General features: G+C 36.8%; 3 protein-coding genes across 7 annotated transcripts; 2 read left to right on the forward strand and 1 right to left on the reverse strand.

Annotated features, from left to right (window-relative positions):
- The first annotated feature begins 1,510 nt into the window (after positions 1–1,510).
- Positions 1,511–9,161, forward strand: LOC128862490 (protein Smaug). Of its 3 annotated transcripts, none has more exons than XM_054101149.1 (7): positions 1,515–2,664; positions 3,426–4,160; positions 4,236–5,106; positions 5,167–5,860; positions 5,928–6,147; positions 6,220–6,949; positions 7,804–9,161. In XM_054101149.1, exons 2-7 carry the CDS (start codon positions 3,499–3,501, stop codon positions 7,843–7,845), a joined length of 3,219 nt encoding a protein of 1,072 aa, XP_053957124.1. In that variant the 5' UTR covers positions 1,515–2,664; positions 3,426–3,498; the 3' UTR covers positions 7,846–9,161. The 3 variants fall into 3 exon arrangements, with proteins under 3 accessions (XP_053957122.1, XP_053957124.1, XP_053957123.1); XM_054101148.1 differs by having other exon boundaries at positions 1,516–2,664; positions 5,158–5,860; XM_054101147.1 differs by having other exon boundaries at positions 1,511–2,664; positions 5,158–5,860; positions 6,220–7,835.
- A 401-nt stretch (positions 9,162–9,562) lies between these two features.
- LOC128862491 (UPF0193 protein EVG1 homolog) lies at positions 9,563–10,865 on the forward strand. The gene is made up of 3 exons (XM_054101150.1): positions 9,563–10,033; positions 10,094–10,468; positions 10,525–10,865. Exons 1-3 carry the CDS (start codon positions 9,847–9,849, stop codon positions 10,695–10,697), a joined length of 735 nt encoding a protein of 244 aa, XP_053957125.1. The 5' UTR covers positions 9,563–9,846; the 3' UTR covers positions 10,698–10,865.
- A 1,948-nt stretch (positions 10,866–12,813) lies between these two features.
- Positions 12,814–15,188, reverse strand: LOC128859676 (protein phosphatase methylesterase 1). 3 transcript variants are annotated; one of them, XM_054096678.1, is made up of 8 exons: positions 15,124–15,188; positions 14,822–15,060; positions 14,560–14,758; positions 14,374–14,483; positions 13,995–14,306; positions 13,689–13,934; positions 13,227–13,384; positions 12,814–13,152 (listed from the first exon to the last, which is right to left on the reverse strand). In XM_054096678.1, the coding sequence occupies exons 2-8, from the start codon at positions 14,893–14,895 to the stop codon at positions 13,001–13,003; spliced, it is 1,251 nt and encodes a 416-aa protein (XP_053952653.1). In that variant the 5' UTR covers positions 14,896–15,060; positions 15,124–15,188; the 3' UTR covers positions 12,814–13,000. The 3 variants fall into 3 exon arrangements, with proteins under 3 accessions (XP_053952653.1, XP_053952651.1, XP_053952650.1); XM_054096676.1 differs by having other exon boundaries at positions 15,120–15,181; XM_054096675.1 differs by having other exon boundaries at positions 14,822–15,171.
- Between the last annotated feature and the right edge of the window lie 947 nt (positions 15,189–16,135).

The following is a 16,135-nucleotide window of genomic DNA, read 5'->3' on the forward strand; positions in this document are numbered from 1 at the left end:
TAACATATACATTTTATTATCATAAAATAACAGACAACCTGTTTTGTCGTTTTCATTTCTTCTCGACATCCTTTCGGGTACAATTTACTTGTCGTCCCTCTTGGGTTAAAAGATTTGAATGTGCTATGTAGAAATCTTCGCAATTTTAATACTTTCCGTATAGCTTACATAAAACGCTTAACAATGCTAGTGCTCTAATTTCTGAATTTTTTAGAGCTGAATTTATTAGATTAAAAATCGATACTCTGTAGTAATTTGAAGTACTATTTAATGGGCAATAATTTAGCATAATGTTATTAGAATTTACCCTTAAGTGCATTATACTAAAAAATTACCATTGACCATTAACTCTATAAATAAGTAAATAAGTACACTTTATTTAAGTTAATTTTAATTCACTGCTCAACAATATCGCTTTTAAAATTGCCCAAGATCTGTTTATAGCTCGATATAAGTAAAACAATCCACAAACCACTATTTTGTTTTGACAACTGAATTAACTCAGCGCAGAAAATAAACAAATTCATGTTTGAGCTGTTTTTCTGAGTAATGTCACGCCGGAAGAAACATGAAATGAGCGGACAAAATTCACGGTGCACAAAATATTGTCACTCTTGGCAGAATCCTGATGCCGAGTCCCCGACGACACAGCAGCCGAAGCTGCTCTCGAAATTCCCTTCATATTCTTTAATACAAATGGGTTTTGTCGTTTATTATAGCCGAAACCGAAGGCTGGAGAAATTCTCTGTCTACATTCGATGGAAAAAACGACGTTTACTGAGAAAAAACATGCATAAACCACATTTTCTCAATATGTATTAAATGATGCACAATTTGTGATCCAAATTTCAAAATTCAACGATCCAGCCCACAATCCATAAATAGTTCACCCTACATGGTCATTAAATATTAGATACTATTTAGTATTGCGAACGAAATGTTAAAATGTTGCCGACGCAAGAGTAAACGTTTTTTGGGTCCTCGAAAAGAAACTGTTTCTTTAGTTTTGGGTAGTAAGACTAATGAAAACAAATTTCTTCTACTTATTGAAAGAAAACAAAATAACCTTTTAATTAATTTAGGTGCAACTCGAAAGTTTAAATGGTTTTAGACATAATGATTACAAAAAATCTTCAAACCCCTTGCGGTAAATTTTTTTTTTTTTGTTTTGCTTTACTGAATATCACTTATAAGTGCTACCAATCAAAAAAGACTGTGCTGCCAAACCCATTACGAAAAACATAACAAACTGAGCGGATGGTTCATTAAATGCAATGTTTTTTCCGGATTCCGATAATTGTATTGGAACACAGCTAGAGAATCTAAACTGTAAGATTGTAAATCATAAATTGAATGACATGGATTCCTGATCTTTTCTATAAAATCAGCATGCTCATCGTCGAAAAATAAAACGGAATCTGTACATCAATGCGGTAAAAATACAACTCTGTACAGTACGCGAACTACTGTCAAAATATAGATGTCGCCTTGTTGAACTTTCTACGAGTAATAAGAATGAAAAATTTTCATTGGATCAGCTTCAAAATGGAAATATATTGGAAAATATAAAATAAGGGATTAGTGAACAAACTCAAGTGTAAAACTCTTAATCTAGATGTTTAGCTCGTTTGATAAATGTTTTAATTTGAAAACGATCAAAATGCTGCCTTTTTGTCGACAGGCTGAATTAATGGGAGTACATTTGAAAGAAAACACGATGAAATTCAAGGTTTTCACCGAGTGCGTTTTGTGCTGAAAATTTTTAGTAACAAAAAAATATATACAAAAATGAATTTTATAAGCAAAGCCTAAGTATTAAATCCAGCAAGGAATTAAAAGCAAGGACGAATTTGGTTTTAAAAAATTTGTGAGATTTCCTACAATCTGTAAAGCTAACAATAACAAAAACGAAAGTAGTGTGTGCTACGATTAAAATGTTCTGACTGTGCCTAGTATGTATGAACTACACAGAGGAAATTTAGTTTAACAGAAGTATTCAGAACGGATTTAAGTGCAGGCGGCTTTGCACTCAGTTTTCTTACCGTTGCTTTGCTTTATAGCATAATATCTCCCCCTCGGAAGCACTGCATTTTCCAAGGCAGATAAAAATTAACGGCACTTGGCGATCGAAGAGACCTTACTTTAACGACTCATACCGCGGAGCTGATGCCAACTTCGCCCCTGTCGTATTGGAATATAGGAAATAGCCTTAAGTACTTGAACGTCGTGGTATACAATTTAGAAAGTTTTCGGCAAGTCATTGGTTCAATACTACCTTACATTTGCGGAATTCGGAGCGGCTTGAAAAAACTATAATTGCGCAATATTTTTCCAAATAAATTGGTAACGCATACAATTTTTTGGATTGCAATGGTTTCCGTAGATCTTCCAAAAATTTTCCGTATATATCTTTCTTAATATAACGTATGCGATGTGATAATCAAGAGAAAATATGCAAATATTAAAAAAGTAAATAACATTCTGCCAAATAGCCGTGCAATCACCATAATTTACAGACAAAAAGTCAAATTGACGGACTGTCGCTTAAACAAATAACATAGAAGCAAGCGGCCACCATCGTAATATAATGACATTAATTTCCTGGAGAAATTAAAAAAAAGTGTAGCATTTGCTAAATTATTTTGACCATCATTAGCAATCAAGGTGAGTATTGAATAAATTTCCATAAAAAAGTAGAAAGGAATAGAAAGAAAATGTTAAATTATGATATCAGGAATTAAAACTGTATTAGACGCAGCTATTCTGATCGACAATGAAATGAACTGTAGTTAGGTACCCGTTATTTATAGGTAAATATATATTTACAATTTGTTTTTGTTTGAACTGGTTAATTAAAATCTACACATATTTAAAAAAACTAAAAGTATTAGTGTTCTATTGGCGAGCAAAAATCCTTTTCACAATTCAGAGTTAGTTCACTGATCGCTTTAAATCGAATAATAAAATATAACATCGTAAAAAGCAGAGCAAATTTAATGTGCAAACTGAGATGCCACGACAAATAATTGTTTATCAGTGTACGAAAGGTGCTAACGAGCAGGTATCACTGTTTGTCGTTCATTAGATAACGCGATTCGATCGCCGAAGAGCCAACAAATGAAATTAACTGCGCCAGAATAGCAGGGAAAAGAGGCCAATGTTATTGTTGACGAGTACTTCGACAAGTGCAGGGATGTGAATTAATAAATGTTTTTTATTTTTTTTTTATTAAAGTTGGACGCACACAGATTTAAATAACTTAATTCAGCAAAGTAATTTATGCTCTTCAGTAAAGTAAAACTAAAATTTAGATTCAATACGTACATAGGTACATATATAAAAGTTAGTTTCTGTAAACCATCATTGATAGAGTAGTAGCACAGTACTTTTTGATAACATGTATTAATTTAATTATGTCTATTCAGTTGTGTTTGGCCAGATTACGAGGAAAATTGCAATAACGTAAGAAAAGAATAAACGAAATATCAACGAGCCGACATGAAGTACATTACAGGAGAGCGTGGTGGTAATAATCACAACATATGTGGAATCAATGACAATTCTGATAAAGAGAGCGATTTTACTAAAAATCACATCTCATTCAGTGAGCAGGTTAGCACTGTAACTAATTTTTTTGAAAGCTGGAATGATTGCGAGCGAACAGTTGTTATATATGCTCTGATGAAACGTTTGAGATATCCTAGTTTAAAGTTCTTGCAGTACGCTATTGATCATGCCCTTACACAAAGCTTAGGCTCAGAGGCTAATCTCAGTAGCGTTATCACCGACATAAATGCGAACAACCCATCGTATTTGCAAAATCTATTAAACGCCTACAAGACGTTGCATTTGAATGATGCCGTGGATGCTTTGACATCCGGGTCGACAGACAAGGAATCCACACCATGCTATGGCTCTGATTTTCAAATTACAAATTGCGATGAACGCAAGTTTTACGAAAAAAAGAAAGAAATATTATGCGAGATGCTAAACATGCTACCGCTATTAAAACCGGGAAACGATGACGCAAAGTTAGCTTATTTGGCTCTTATTCCAGCAGCAGTTAGGGATACTATGAATCAGCGTGTCCCCACAGAGTTGGTCCAACAAATATTCTCATACATGCTTATTCACCCCGCTACAAGTAACGAAGACCGCCGGTAAGTATTAATATTTATTATTATTTTCTTATGAAATAAGAAATAGTACCGCTTTGCTTAATTTCTTTGTTGCAGATCGCTAAATGTTTGGTTACGACATTTGGAAGATCATTTGCAGGCTACAGAAAAGTTGGCAGAACCAAAAATACCCAACAACTATACCATGAATCAGAATATAACAGTTGGTTCGGATGCATCAGTTTCGTCTCTGACATCGTCCTCGTCTATGTCAAACAATTCGATGTCATCGTCTGGCAGTTTGGCTACAGGTCTTGGAATAAATACTCATGCAACGTTCCGAAATGTTGATTGGCAAACTATTGCTCCCCCAAGCAAACAACACCAGCACCACCCACTACAAAATCCGCTTCAACAACCAAAGTCATTGCCGGACTGGTCTAGCTTCGTGCGGAGGGATAGTGGATTTTCTAGCACTGGTGTCTGCAATTTAAGCGGTATTAGCTCTAGCAGTAGTGGCAGCAGTTGTAGCAATCGGCGAAACAGTAGCATTACCGACCAACTCTGTGATAATTTCAATGGTATTAATCTAAACGAATTAGGATCTAGTCAAAATAAATTGGGCCTGTCTTTGAATATTGCTACGATTGGCAGTGAAACACATGCAGAGGAATCATCATTAGTCAATGGAGTAGCTGCAGCAGCCGTTGCAACGGCTGGCACTGGAATGCCTGCCCTCTTTGGTAATAATAATAACCCAATGATAAAAATCATGAGCAGCAGTGGTCCTAATGACGCCAAATTATGCGCCAGCAATAGTACTAATAGTTCCAACAACGATGAGCATGACACATCCTTTTCCAAGAATGGCACTGAAATCGTCGACTTTGAGCCTCATATCATTATTAATGTCAGTGATGAGTGCAACAATGGTTCTTCGGCATCTGTAAGTCAAGACCAAAATGGAACCGGTCCCGTACAACAAAAGGTAATTTACGAAAATTTATATATGGTTTGAAAGCTACTTATGATTTTTTAGTCGTTGCAGCCCCAAATGGCGTATAGTTCGGTGTTGGTGAGTAATTATGAACAAATGGATGTGACACGTTGGAGTTTGGATGGAAAGCTGGCTGCATTTAAGACTCGTCGCTCAAATAGCCTTACGACGCAAGCTATATCCACGTCCTCCTCGTCCTCCAATTCTTCGGTGATTACTGTCAATGATAATTGTTCAAATTCTACCGAAAATTTGGCACAGTTTGCGAATAAACCGCGAAGTTTCTCGCTTTCAATAGAACACCAATGTGGAGTTTTAGCTAATAGTGGTTCGGATACACGACTCGATGATTTCAAACCTGGCTATATAAAATTTCAAACGCGAAATGTTGGCATGTCAAATATTGGGTTGTGGTTGAAATCTTTACGGCTGCATAAGTACATTGACCTATTCAAAAATATGACTTACGAAGGTATGTTATGCATCACAGAAGAATACCTGCAAGGTCTGGGCGTCACCAAAGGTGCCTCGCACAAGCTGGCTCTATGCATAGAAAAACTTAAGGATCGTGCGAATCACCTAAGCAAACTAGAGAAAGATTTGCTAAATGGTCAAGCAAAAATACAAACCGCAGTGGAGGATTTGGCAAACATGGTCCTTTCACCAATGAAACCTGTGGAAGCTGTTACATGCGGAACCAATGAAGACAATGTAGCGCTCAGCTTTTTGAAAGTTGTTGATTTGGGTACTGGTTTCATTTTGCACTTTATAAACTATTTTGAAGATGTATTTAAACTTACTATTGTTCACAGTGGGCTCGATGATTCAACATGACTCTTGCGCACCTCAAGATGAAGAAAGTATTAATGTTCTAATGTGGGTACTTGATCGTTCGGTACACAACGAGGCTTTTGTGAATCATTCAACTCCACTTAAAGAATTGAAGTTCAAACTCTCAAAGCTGAAAATGTCAATTGGCCATAAGGCGCACCACGTCAAAAATGGAAGTGCGGGAAGTTTAAGTAAACCTAGGTAAATTCAAAGTGAATCTTTTTGATCGTATGCATTTGTTTGATATATGAATATTTTACGTTATGCATTCAGGTGGGGGGGTAAATCTCGCAAATGTGACATAAAGAATGGAAGCAATGACCGCATCAACCATAGGAAAAACTCGAACGATACGCTCAATTTCTCAACGAATTGCGCACCCACAACTCAGCAGCAACATCATCATGCCAATCACTCGCAACCAGGTGATTACGAAAAATTCACCCATATAATTAACGGAAGCGTAGGTGGTAACAACAGCAGCAATGGCGGTGTCTCACAGCATCAATACAAAAGTTCATCATACCCCAACTTCATGAGCAACCAACATCAGCAGGGAAAGCAGCAACACCACAATCATTCACAATTAACGCAACAGCAACCACAGATACAACCAACAGGTTTGCCGCAACACACACATTTCCCCGCGTTGCCCTCTCATCAACAACAGCAACAACAACAACATCATCGAAGATCTCTCAACAATTTAATAGTGGTGGCTGGAGGACCCCAACAACCGCAGAAGATGGCTTTTAAACCAGGTCAAGGAATTATTCCCGCAGTCTCGTCAACCACCGATGGTCAAATGCGTCGAACTAGCCTCACGACAGCAATCGGCAACCAAAGCAGTAGTAATGTCAATTTAGGACCAACATTTACACCAGGTATTGGAAATGTAACCGCGAGTGCCGATTCTTCACAACAACTACCAAAGGTAGCGCAAACACAGCATCAACTGCAGCAGCAACAACCGCAAACAAAAACAATGACAACAGTTGCCATGGTTAGTAGCGACGAACTTGCTGTAATCGGTTCCCAACAACCGCAGCAACAGTCACACCTAATAAATAACAACAGTAGTATGTTAAATAACAATTTACTGTGCCAACAGCAGCAGCAACAATTGCAGCTGTTAGCCGCTGCAGCAGCAGCTGTTGGCAACAGCTGTCGAAATAGCAACTTAATAAATTGTTTGTGCAACGTGAACCCTAATAGTAGCAACAATTGTAGTAAAAACACCTGTTGTGGTGTAAATAATTGTAACATTTTACCGACGACATACAGTGAACCTCACAATGGCAGCCAACAGGCGACTCTAGTACCCGCTCCAACAATGCCACTTTTGACTAACAATAATAAGCCGATGAAGGATACTTTTCCCAATAAAGGTTCTTCATCAAGTTCCTCTGCAGGGGCTATGAACGATATTAACAGTTTAGACCAACTGGAAACACTCTGCCTACAAATGACCGAACAGGCAATCAACTAGACATTTTCGATTTTTTAAATATTTATTTTGTAGCTAATTTGATATTTCCAATAATTCATTGTTTTCGTACCGCAAATATGTGTAGAAGGAATTTTTGTGTATATCTTAAAAATATGTGGATTTGTTGGAATTTTGATATATATTGTAGATATTGGGTTCCATCTTTCTTTAACTTCACTGTTTTGGTTAGACACACTGGAACTACTAACTTGAATGAAGTTGATTATATACAAATATTTAGAATATTGATGAGTCAACTACGTAGAAAAGTGTAGTTATGAGAAAATCTATTTTTGTGGCTAGTTGTACGTTTCTTTTTCCTAATGATTGACTCGAAATTTATATTTTTTATGATTTCATTGATTCAGGGGAACTTGCCAAAGTTCGAAGAGCACTTCACCCTATTCTAACACAATGCGAAGGGTAGTAACCGCACGCCCAATAGAATCACAATTCATTAATTTTTGTGGTTGCGATGGTCGACTGTGTGTGTAATCATTAAACATGTAAATTATTTGTGTTAACTTTCCTAGTTTCCATTGTAATTTCTATTCTATTGGTGGATAAAGAAACACTGAAAATTGAAAGGATGTGCTAATCGAAATAGAAGAAGTAATTAGAAAAAAATGCATCGCGACGATGAGACTGACTAAAATTACTTTCTGGTATTAGGAATAAACGATTAAAATGCCCATGAAAACTCTGACGCTCAATTGTTAACACTAATTCAAATTGAATAAAGAGGGGCGGATGTAACCTGGATAAAACTTATCAATGTCAGGCATCACTCTCATACGGAACGTAATTGCTGAATTTAATTTTAACTAAAAAAACAAAAAAAAAAATACATCAAAGTAAGGAATTTAGTATGAAAACGCTTAAATATTTTATTAAGCCCTTTAGAAGGAATGAGAAAAGCTTTGAAATTTTTGACTAATCAAGGAAAACTGTGTAAAGCTGAACTTTCATTCAAATTATACGTATATGCGCATGTATTCAAAACACATATATCGCAATAAGAAGTCAACTATATAAATATTATTGCTAAGGTGAAATTATATAGTCATATAAACATTTTTGTAAGCTCCTTGCGCAGCATCTCGACATAGTAGCTGTTTATATGTAGTGTAACCTGTTTTGTGATCAAGGATTAGTGAGCGGATGGGTGCTGCGCAAGATGGGGCACATATACATAGATACGTATGTTTCCACGCTCGGGCTGCTGTTTATATTTTTATTTTGAAACATTTTAACATTATACCTATTTTAGTGTATTGTATTGTAATTTCACATATATTTGTAACTGTATTTATATGTATGCCTTTAAGTGTTTATTATACGAGAAAATTATGACCACGATAAGCCCACAACGATCACCATATAATGCTACTTTTCTATTTGATCGCTCGTATAGGTGTCCCTCCTTTGCCGAGGGATTCTTAAATGCTTACATGGCAAGAGCGAGTAAAAAGAAGTTGTAGTTTTTGTAAATATAAAGGAAAATTTATTATTAATTTAAAGTAATAATGCATCATTATTTTTAAAATGCTAACGGACACAGCTCTGCATAAGAACCAATTGATTTGAGTTCGCTTTATTGGATAAAATTTGACCGGAAGCTGTGCGCGACCTGTTCGCACTGTAGTAAAATTTTATTTTTTATATGTTAGAGCAAATTTACTATATTTTAGCTTACCAATTTGGTCAATCTGTAAACTAATTTTAATACATTTTCCAAACGATCGAATGCGCATTCATTAAAATTCAGAGTAATTTTTTGTCTGTGACATTTGGAGGCGAAGTGTTAGGGGAAACAATGCAGAGCAAAGAACAAATAAACGCTAAGACGTCTAGTTAATTAAATCAACTTGGAATTTGTGTTGACTAATAAAAAATAATCATTCATTCAGGTATGCAATGTTAGTTCATTTGTTAATGATTTATTTATTTATGAAACTGTATTTTAGACGCTTAAGAACATTAAAAGTAACTAACGAATAACGAATCTTGTATCTTTGTGTAGTACAATAACAAATTTAAGCAGAAATAAACGTTAATGATATCTAAATAAAATTTCTTTGGGTTATTATTTTGTTGTACAGTTACTGTGAGAATGAGGAGTATGAGAACTCCCCCTACTTAAGTGGTCCTAAATTCGCATTCCTTAAAAACAATTTACCACTCAGAAGTTACCATACCAAATTATGTCCAACGCTACGAAAGTCTTTTGCCAAGCAACAATAAACAAAGAGCTACATAACCGAATTTTCTGGTTGCCATGGAATTCGATAATTTACTTGCGTCCTGCTTGAATTCGGGCGAAGCGGTAGTTCGTTTTTATAAAATTGTCAATTTATGGATTCTTGTTTTTTGTGGTTATTACATAAATTTATAGCCTGAATTTTACAACAATGGAAGGAAAGCCTTGTGAGGTTAAAACGGAAACAATATCTGAGGGAATCGCTGTAGAGACTAACGGAAGAGTCCACAGTTCAGACAACAAAGCTATGCTATGGCCCAGTGAGCGCATCCCCCAAGGTGGACTTTTCCATACACCTAAAATCGAGTACAGCAAAGAAACATCCGATTTACTACAAGGTTGCACAGATCAGATGTTGAGATTTGCCGAGCGTACATTAATTTGCTTCTTATTTCTAGTCCTTATGAATGAGTCCAAAATGTCGATGATGATGCGCAAAAAGATCAACTATCACCTACGCAACGGAGAGCCTTTGCCGAAACTGGAACCTCCACGTATTAACACGAAAGATACAGAGGCCGCGGCTCTTGAGATTCTGCGTCGTGCGCGGCTTGCCAAGCGAAAGAGTCTTGAACAAATTTTGGCTAGCAACGCGTACGACATTCCTCCGTATCGCCCAAGGCCCACGAATCGAATGCCAACTGAAAAGGAGAAGAAGCTACTTCAAGAGGCCATGTCAGGTATGCACCTAGCAGAAACCTCATTGAAAGCCAAGCGAAAGCCGAAAGAGAAAAAGGAATACCACACCACGGAAGAAAACATTATTGATGAGCGTAAAGTTGTGCAAAATAAAACAATTACCAATAATTTAAGCTCATGCATTTTACAGTTTTGGATCAAATTAATGAACGCGCAAATTGGTTGGCTGAAATGGAAGAATTAGGGGAAGGTAAACGCTTCAGAAATGAGGTACGTGAGCAAATCGCGGAACGGCTTCGGCACATAAAAGGATTAGAAACGAAAATACAGATTAAGAGGAGCGGTATACGATTCGTGGAATAAGGAGGGACGAATGTTTGTGTTTTTTGCTGGCCTATGCATGAAGCCCATAAGTCCCTTAGAATTTTGGAAATGAAGTTTTTATAAATATGTACATATATGTATATTTGATTTCTTCGCATTATCTTATCAAATTCATCTGGTGTAATACATACATACATAGAGCTGGAAGCGATCCAATACTTATTTAATATAGTTTTTGAAAGTTTTAATCATTTGCAGCTAACTTTGAATAAACATCTCAACAAAAAAATTAAGTTTTCTAAAAATTTCAAGTTTTTTTTCTGAATTCTCTAAATTCTAAACTAACGTCGATCCATGTCCAAAGATGTATATTAATATACTATGAGACGTTATAAATTTAATTGTATATAACATGTATCGGGTGTTTTTTGAAGAGCTTGAGAACTTAACATATATTAATAGGAAACAAATATTTTTGGAACGCATTTTTTTTATATTACAACCTGATAGATAATTCCATGGCATTTATTTTTTGAATATGAAATCCGGAGTATGTCCGTCACGGCTACGAGTAATATGGCTCAAGCAAATAGTCCAATTTTCATTCAGTCCAACTACTTTTTCCTGTAGTGAACCGACCTCACCGACCTTTCTCGCTTTTTCACTGCGAGAAATCTCCAACTTTCCCCCACCAAGTCCACGGCGACCCTCTTTACCACCTGGACAAAGGAGGCCAAGCTGTCCCTTAAGGTAAAAGTCGATGACACACCAATTCCGACATACCAAACACATGTCCGGCATGTGAAGGTACCCCGCAGGACACTAACCACCTCTTCACATGCCCCCTTAAACCGACTCATCTAACGCCCCTCTCCCTCTGGACACAACCTGTCGAAACAGCATGTTTCCTGGGACTACCCCTAGATGAGCTAGACGAAGACGACCGATGATATGCCTACACTGACAGGGCTACCTATGCTGTTAACAACAACAACAACAACTTTTTCCTGTAAATCTGGCCGCATGGGGTCAATGGTGACCAGAATATTGCAATAAATCGAATGTTAAGCGCACTTTATGGCGAGCTGTGCCGTCTTGTAGGAACCAAATGTCGATGTTTGGCTAAATAATTTTTGGAAACAAAAATTCAGTCAGCATCGATAGCGCTCGCCATTCACCCCTTCGGCAGCTTCTTTTTCATTTCGAATAAAGGACTATAAACTCCGCGATAGATTTATTTTTTTTTTTCGAAGAAAATGTCCACATCTTGGAGAAGTTGTTCTGGCGTTAAACGATTTGACTTGCCAAAATTTACTGAACAGAAATGTCAAAATATAGGGTTTTTCAACTTTTGAACTTTTTTGAATAAAACACAAACGGTTTGACTTTTTTAACAAATTTTTTTTTTATTATCGAGTTTGAACATATACATTTAAGTATGAAATTCGATTCCTTTTGCATGACCACCGCGTGCACGTTTTACGAAGTCCAATCGTTGAACCCAATTTTCGACCACTCTTTTGCATAAATCGGCCGAAATTCCAGCAATTTCGCGTTCAATATTGGCTCTGAGCTCACAAATCGTCGCCGGCTTGTTACTGTAGACCAATGACTTCACATAACCCCAAAACGGGACGGCTTGTTAAATGGACCGTAAAATGGCCGTAATGCTCTTAAAGTAGCAGCAACAGAACGATTGTTTTCATAAAAAATTTGCACGATTTGCAATCGTTGCTCAAGTGTGTAGCGTTCCATGATGAAATGTATACTAATGAGGTTTACAAATGACAAGCGAAAAATAAAAAATATTGCGTCGTTCGCCCTCCCTATCGGAAAAAAGTTGAAGCGCACCCATTGAATAACCCTATAGTACGCCAAACCATAGTTATCGATAGTTTTCATGCCGTTCCCACGACAGTCGGTTCTACGTAACCGGAACGACCCGGATTTATATCCGGCCAAGGACTGTCCCTTCAGCAGCATTACCCATATATGTGTGGGGAATGTTTATGCTGCTACAACAACAACATAGTTTTCATGCAGCTAAAAATAAAAACACCCGATACATATGCATGTATATCACATACCCTAATGTGATTTTTTTCGCATAGCTCGGCATAGTAAATAGACTACCGAGAAACGATAAGCGATGTGGTTCAACTGATTTAAATAATTTATTTAAATTTCTTCAATTTAGCAATACAGGTTTTAAATATTAATATTTTTCCAATATATTGATCTTGTTTTTAAAACATCCATATGGTTTAAGATTAAAAACTTAACTAATTAAGCTTCTCAATTCAATCAATTTCACTTTACTGTTGATTTGGCCTGCGAAAAATTTAACAAGTCGGTAAATGAAAGTGGAATTCACCAGCCGCTTCAGCAAACCGATTGCGTATCAGATAGGCACTAATCACTTCGGCTACTTCGTGCGGACGGTCTTCATGAACAGCGTGTCCACATCGCGCCAGCACTTGCATCTGAAAGCGTCCTTTTAAAAAAAGTATTTAGGATGGATATGTAATTTAATTATATTTTTAAAAGGTTTTCATTAAATACACCCACCTTGCATTTGGCCCACTATTAACGTCTTATCCAAACCGTCAATGCTGGCCAGCAATAGTTGCTTGGGAACACGCAAATTTAGAAATTTCTCACTTAATCCAGTAAACCAGCCTACCCAGTATTTTTCTGACTTTGACAAGTCAATACGCCAAGTATATCTGTTGAAAATATAAGAAAATGTTGCACATTTTCAATAAAGTTTACTATGTCATAGTTGTAGTAACACTCTCCAAAGCTGTTACTGGAGTACGAGTCGCCTCTAATTGGAAGCCAGTATTAATGCATAACATAACCTATTTTGTTTATGAGCAATGCAATATGATATCAAATATGAAAAACTTGGGATGAAATCTAATTTCAAACTTAGCTGCAAGTATTTGACTATAGTTTAGATATAAAAGTGGCTAGTGCTTTTCTCGAAGGTGTATAAGAAAATAGTCTTCGTCAATTATGGTGCTTTACCTTTTTGGAGACTCGTCATGTGCAGTAAATGGTTTTTTAAAATCTGACGAATCGGAACTACCGTCATTTTCGCTGCCGGATACAGTAGGGGCCACGGATGTTGTTGGCTCACCTCCATTATCATTTCCCATTTCTTCGTCTTCGGAAATACTGAAAGGATGTGTAAAGCTACTTGCTGCAGCGCCGTCATCAATTTCATCGTCTGCTAGAGGTAGCTCATTGGTAGCCAGCTGCTTCGTTGTGCAACTGGCAATATACATTTCACGTTATAAAGTTATTAGCAAGAAATTTTGTTTAAAATATTACTTAATAATTTGTCCCGGCATTGAGGCTTTTGCGCTATCAACATTGCGTACTTGACCACTTCGTATGCACCATTCAATGGCACTTGGTATACTCTTAAAGTAAGTGGGACGTGAACGTAGGAAGCTTTGCATGCTTGCTAAAGCCTCCATTGCAGTGCCCTCGACTATATCTATTACAGTAATACCAATTATACTTGGGATTTGCGCTGTGTGTGCAAAGTGGACGGCTATAGCGCCGCCCATAGAGTGGCCGACGAGATAGAGAGGCGGGATATCCTCTGGGTAAAGCTTTAGCACAAGATCCCCAATATCTCTATAAAAACAAAGTGGATTAATGACCGAATTTCATGTAGTCGCTTCAAATGCCAAATGCTTTTTACTGTGCGAGAGTATCTGAAGAAAGGTCGTCTTCGTGTTCCGTCTTGGTGTCGCCATGTCCGCGAAGGTCGACTGCAAGACACTGGCAATGTATAATGCGAGTAATTTCCACCTGGCATAGATGTGACACCAATGAATATATATATACCTATATGTATGTAAATTATGTGGGCATTTCAAAAACCTACGCAAAAATACGACCACGTCAAGCCCGAATATCCACCGCCATGTAATAGGAGCAGAACTGGACCAGCTTTTTGCGGTTGCTTTGTGCGGTATACACGAAAAGTGCGTTTTTCATCTAAAATGACATCTTCTTTTTCAGCAAAGAAATCGCTCCAAAGCGCCGGTTTAAAGTCTCGAATGCGAGACTTTTTGAATGAATCACTAAAACAGATTAAAATGTATCGAGAGATTAGCAATTTTATTAGGCTAAGAACTAAAACTTACCTTCTACCTATGCGCCCACCAGGGACAGTGGGTGGTAGACGATTTTTGAGTACGGTGCGTTGCAAATTTGACATTTTTATTGGATCTAATATCTATGTATCCCCTGGACAAATTGATATTGATATGCGCAAGAATCGTATTTCTACTATTTCTGGCAATTCTCGGCAACTGGACTTTGGCAATGAAAAGGACACCTGCATAGGTGCCTTTTGGGTTCTGGTTTCTGAATGTTTTTCACGCTTCAAATATTAAGTAAACAAAAATGTAGCCTGCAATTTTTTATGAATTGTTATATTACCTACGACGGGTTTGTATAATTTTCAACTTGCGCTCGTTTCTATCTTCGTTTCTACAGGGATGCTTAGAACCGGTTCTTTTAAATAGATTACTTTAATCAGGGAAACATTTTCGAATAATTCAAAGGTTTTGTATTTTTCCCCTCTTTCCCAATTTTTATAGCCTCATATAATGTCATAATATTAAAACATTTGTTGTGATTTGATTTAGATCCATATTGATGGATTTCAAAATTTTTAAATATTTGAAACAATTATTGCAATATTTATTGCTTGTATAAAGTTCGTGTAGGATTGGGATCCTTGGGTCGCGATCCATATTCATGAACGAATAATATCAGATCAATTATAACGTGCAATTGGGAAAAAGTTGAGTTTTTGTTTTGTCTGATGAACGGTTGAAAAGAAAACAAGATAAAATAAACAAAGCGACAATTTGAACAATTTGATTTTCAGACGCATGATTTTTAAAATATCTTCAAAATTCTTGCATTTTAAGATATGTATATAATATAAATATTGAAAAACTCATTGTGACATTAAATTCAATCTTCAAACACAATCGAATTGCTGGTAACAGTTGATGCAATTTGAGAAATGGGGATGAAGTCTCTGGGACTAGTCGTAGGAACGACAGAAGATGGTGAATCCTGTGCAGATGACTACGCATTCTGCAGTGACCTAAGAGAATCCCCGTGTGCATTCTCAGTTTGTCCATAGGGAGGGTTATGAGTTTCCTGAACCTCCTTTCATTATTCAAAAGGCGAGTTTATTTCAGGTATTGGCATCCGCATATAGTAAAAACTTAAGGGTATTTTGTATTTGCTTTTTGGCATCACGCCAAATCAACATGCTCTCCTCCACACTTGCCATATCGCTCCCCTCCAAGAACTCCAGGAAAAAAAGGGTCCTTTCAGGGACCGCTTCGCTTAACTTTTTTGAAGCCCAATACACTTTAATGTTTTTTTTTAATATTTCACTTTAGATATTATTTGAATCCTCAACTATACTCGTACAT

Source organism: Anastrepha ludens, chromosome 4 (assembly GCF_028408465.1).
Source record: "Anastrepha ludens isolate Willacy chromosome 4, idAnaLude1.1, whole genome shotgun sequence".
Taxonomy (NCBI): domain Eukaryota; kingdom Metazoa; phylum Arthropoda; class Insecta; order Diptera; family Tephritidae; genus Anastrepha; species Anastrepha ludens.

Excerpts from the sequence above, each read along its gene's own strand:
- LOC128862491 (XM_054101150.1), top strand. The coding sequence starts at position 9,847 with ATGGAAGGAAAGCCTTGTGAGGTTAAAACGGAAACAATATCTGAGGGA. Across the intron at positions 10,034-10,093 it reads AACATCCGATTTACTACAAG|TCCTTATGAATGAGTCCAAA; the intron begins GTTGCACAGATC and ends TCTTATTTCTAG. Across the intron at positions 10,469-10,524 it reads AGAAAACATTATTGATGAGC|TTTTGGATCAAATTAATGAA; the intron begins GTAAAGTTGTGC and ends TGCATTTTACAG.
- LOC128862490 (XM_054101147.1), top strand. The coding sequence starts at position 3,499 with ATGAAGTACATTACAGGAGAGCGTGGTGGTAATAATCACAACATATGT. Across the intron at positions 4,161-4,235 it reads ACAAGTAACGAAGACCGCCG|ATCGCTAAATGTTTGGTTAC; the intron begins GTAAGTATTAAT and ends TCTTTGTTGCAG. Across the intron at positions 6,148-6,219 it reads GGAAGTTTAAGTAAACCTAG|GTGGGGGGGTAAATCTCGCA; the intron begins GTAAATTCAAAG and ends TTATGCATTCAG.
- LOC128859676 (XM_054096678.1), bottom strand. The coding sequence starts at position 14,895 with ATGTCAAATTTGCAACGCACCGTACTCAAAAATCGTCTACCACCCACT. Across the intron at positions 14,484-14,559 it reads TGACGTGGTCGTATTTTTGC|GTGGAAATTACTCGCATTAT; the intron begins GTAGGTTTTTGA and ends CATCTATGCCAG. Across the intron at positions 13,153-13,226 it reads AATAGTGGGCCAAATGCAAG|GACGCTTTCAGATGCAAGTG; the intron begins GTGGGTGTATTT and ends TTTTTTTAAAAG.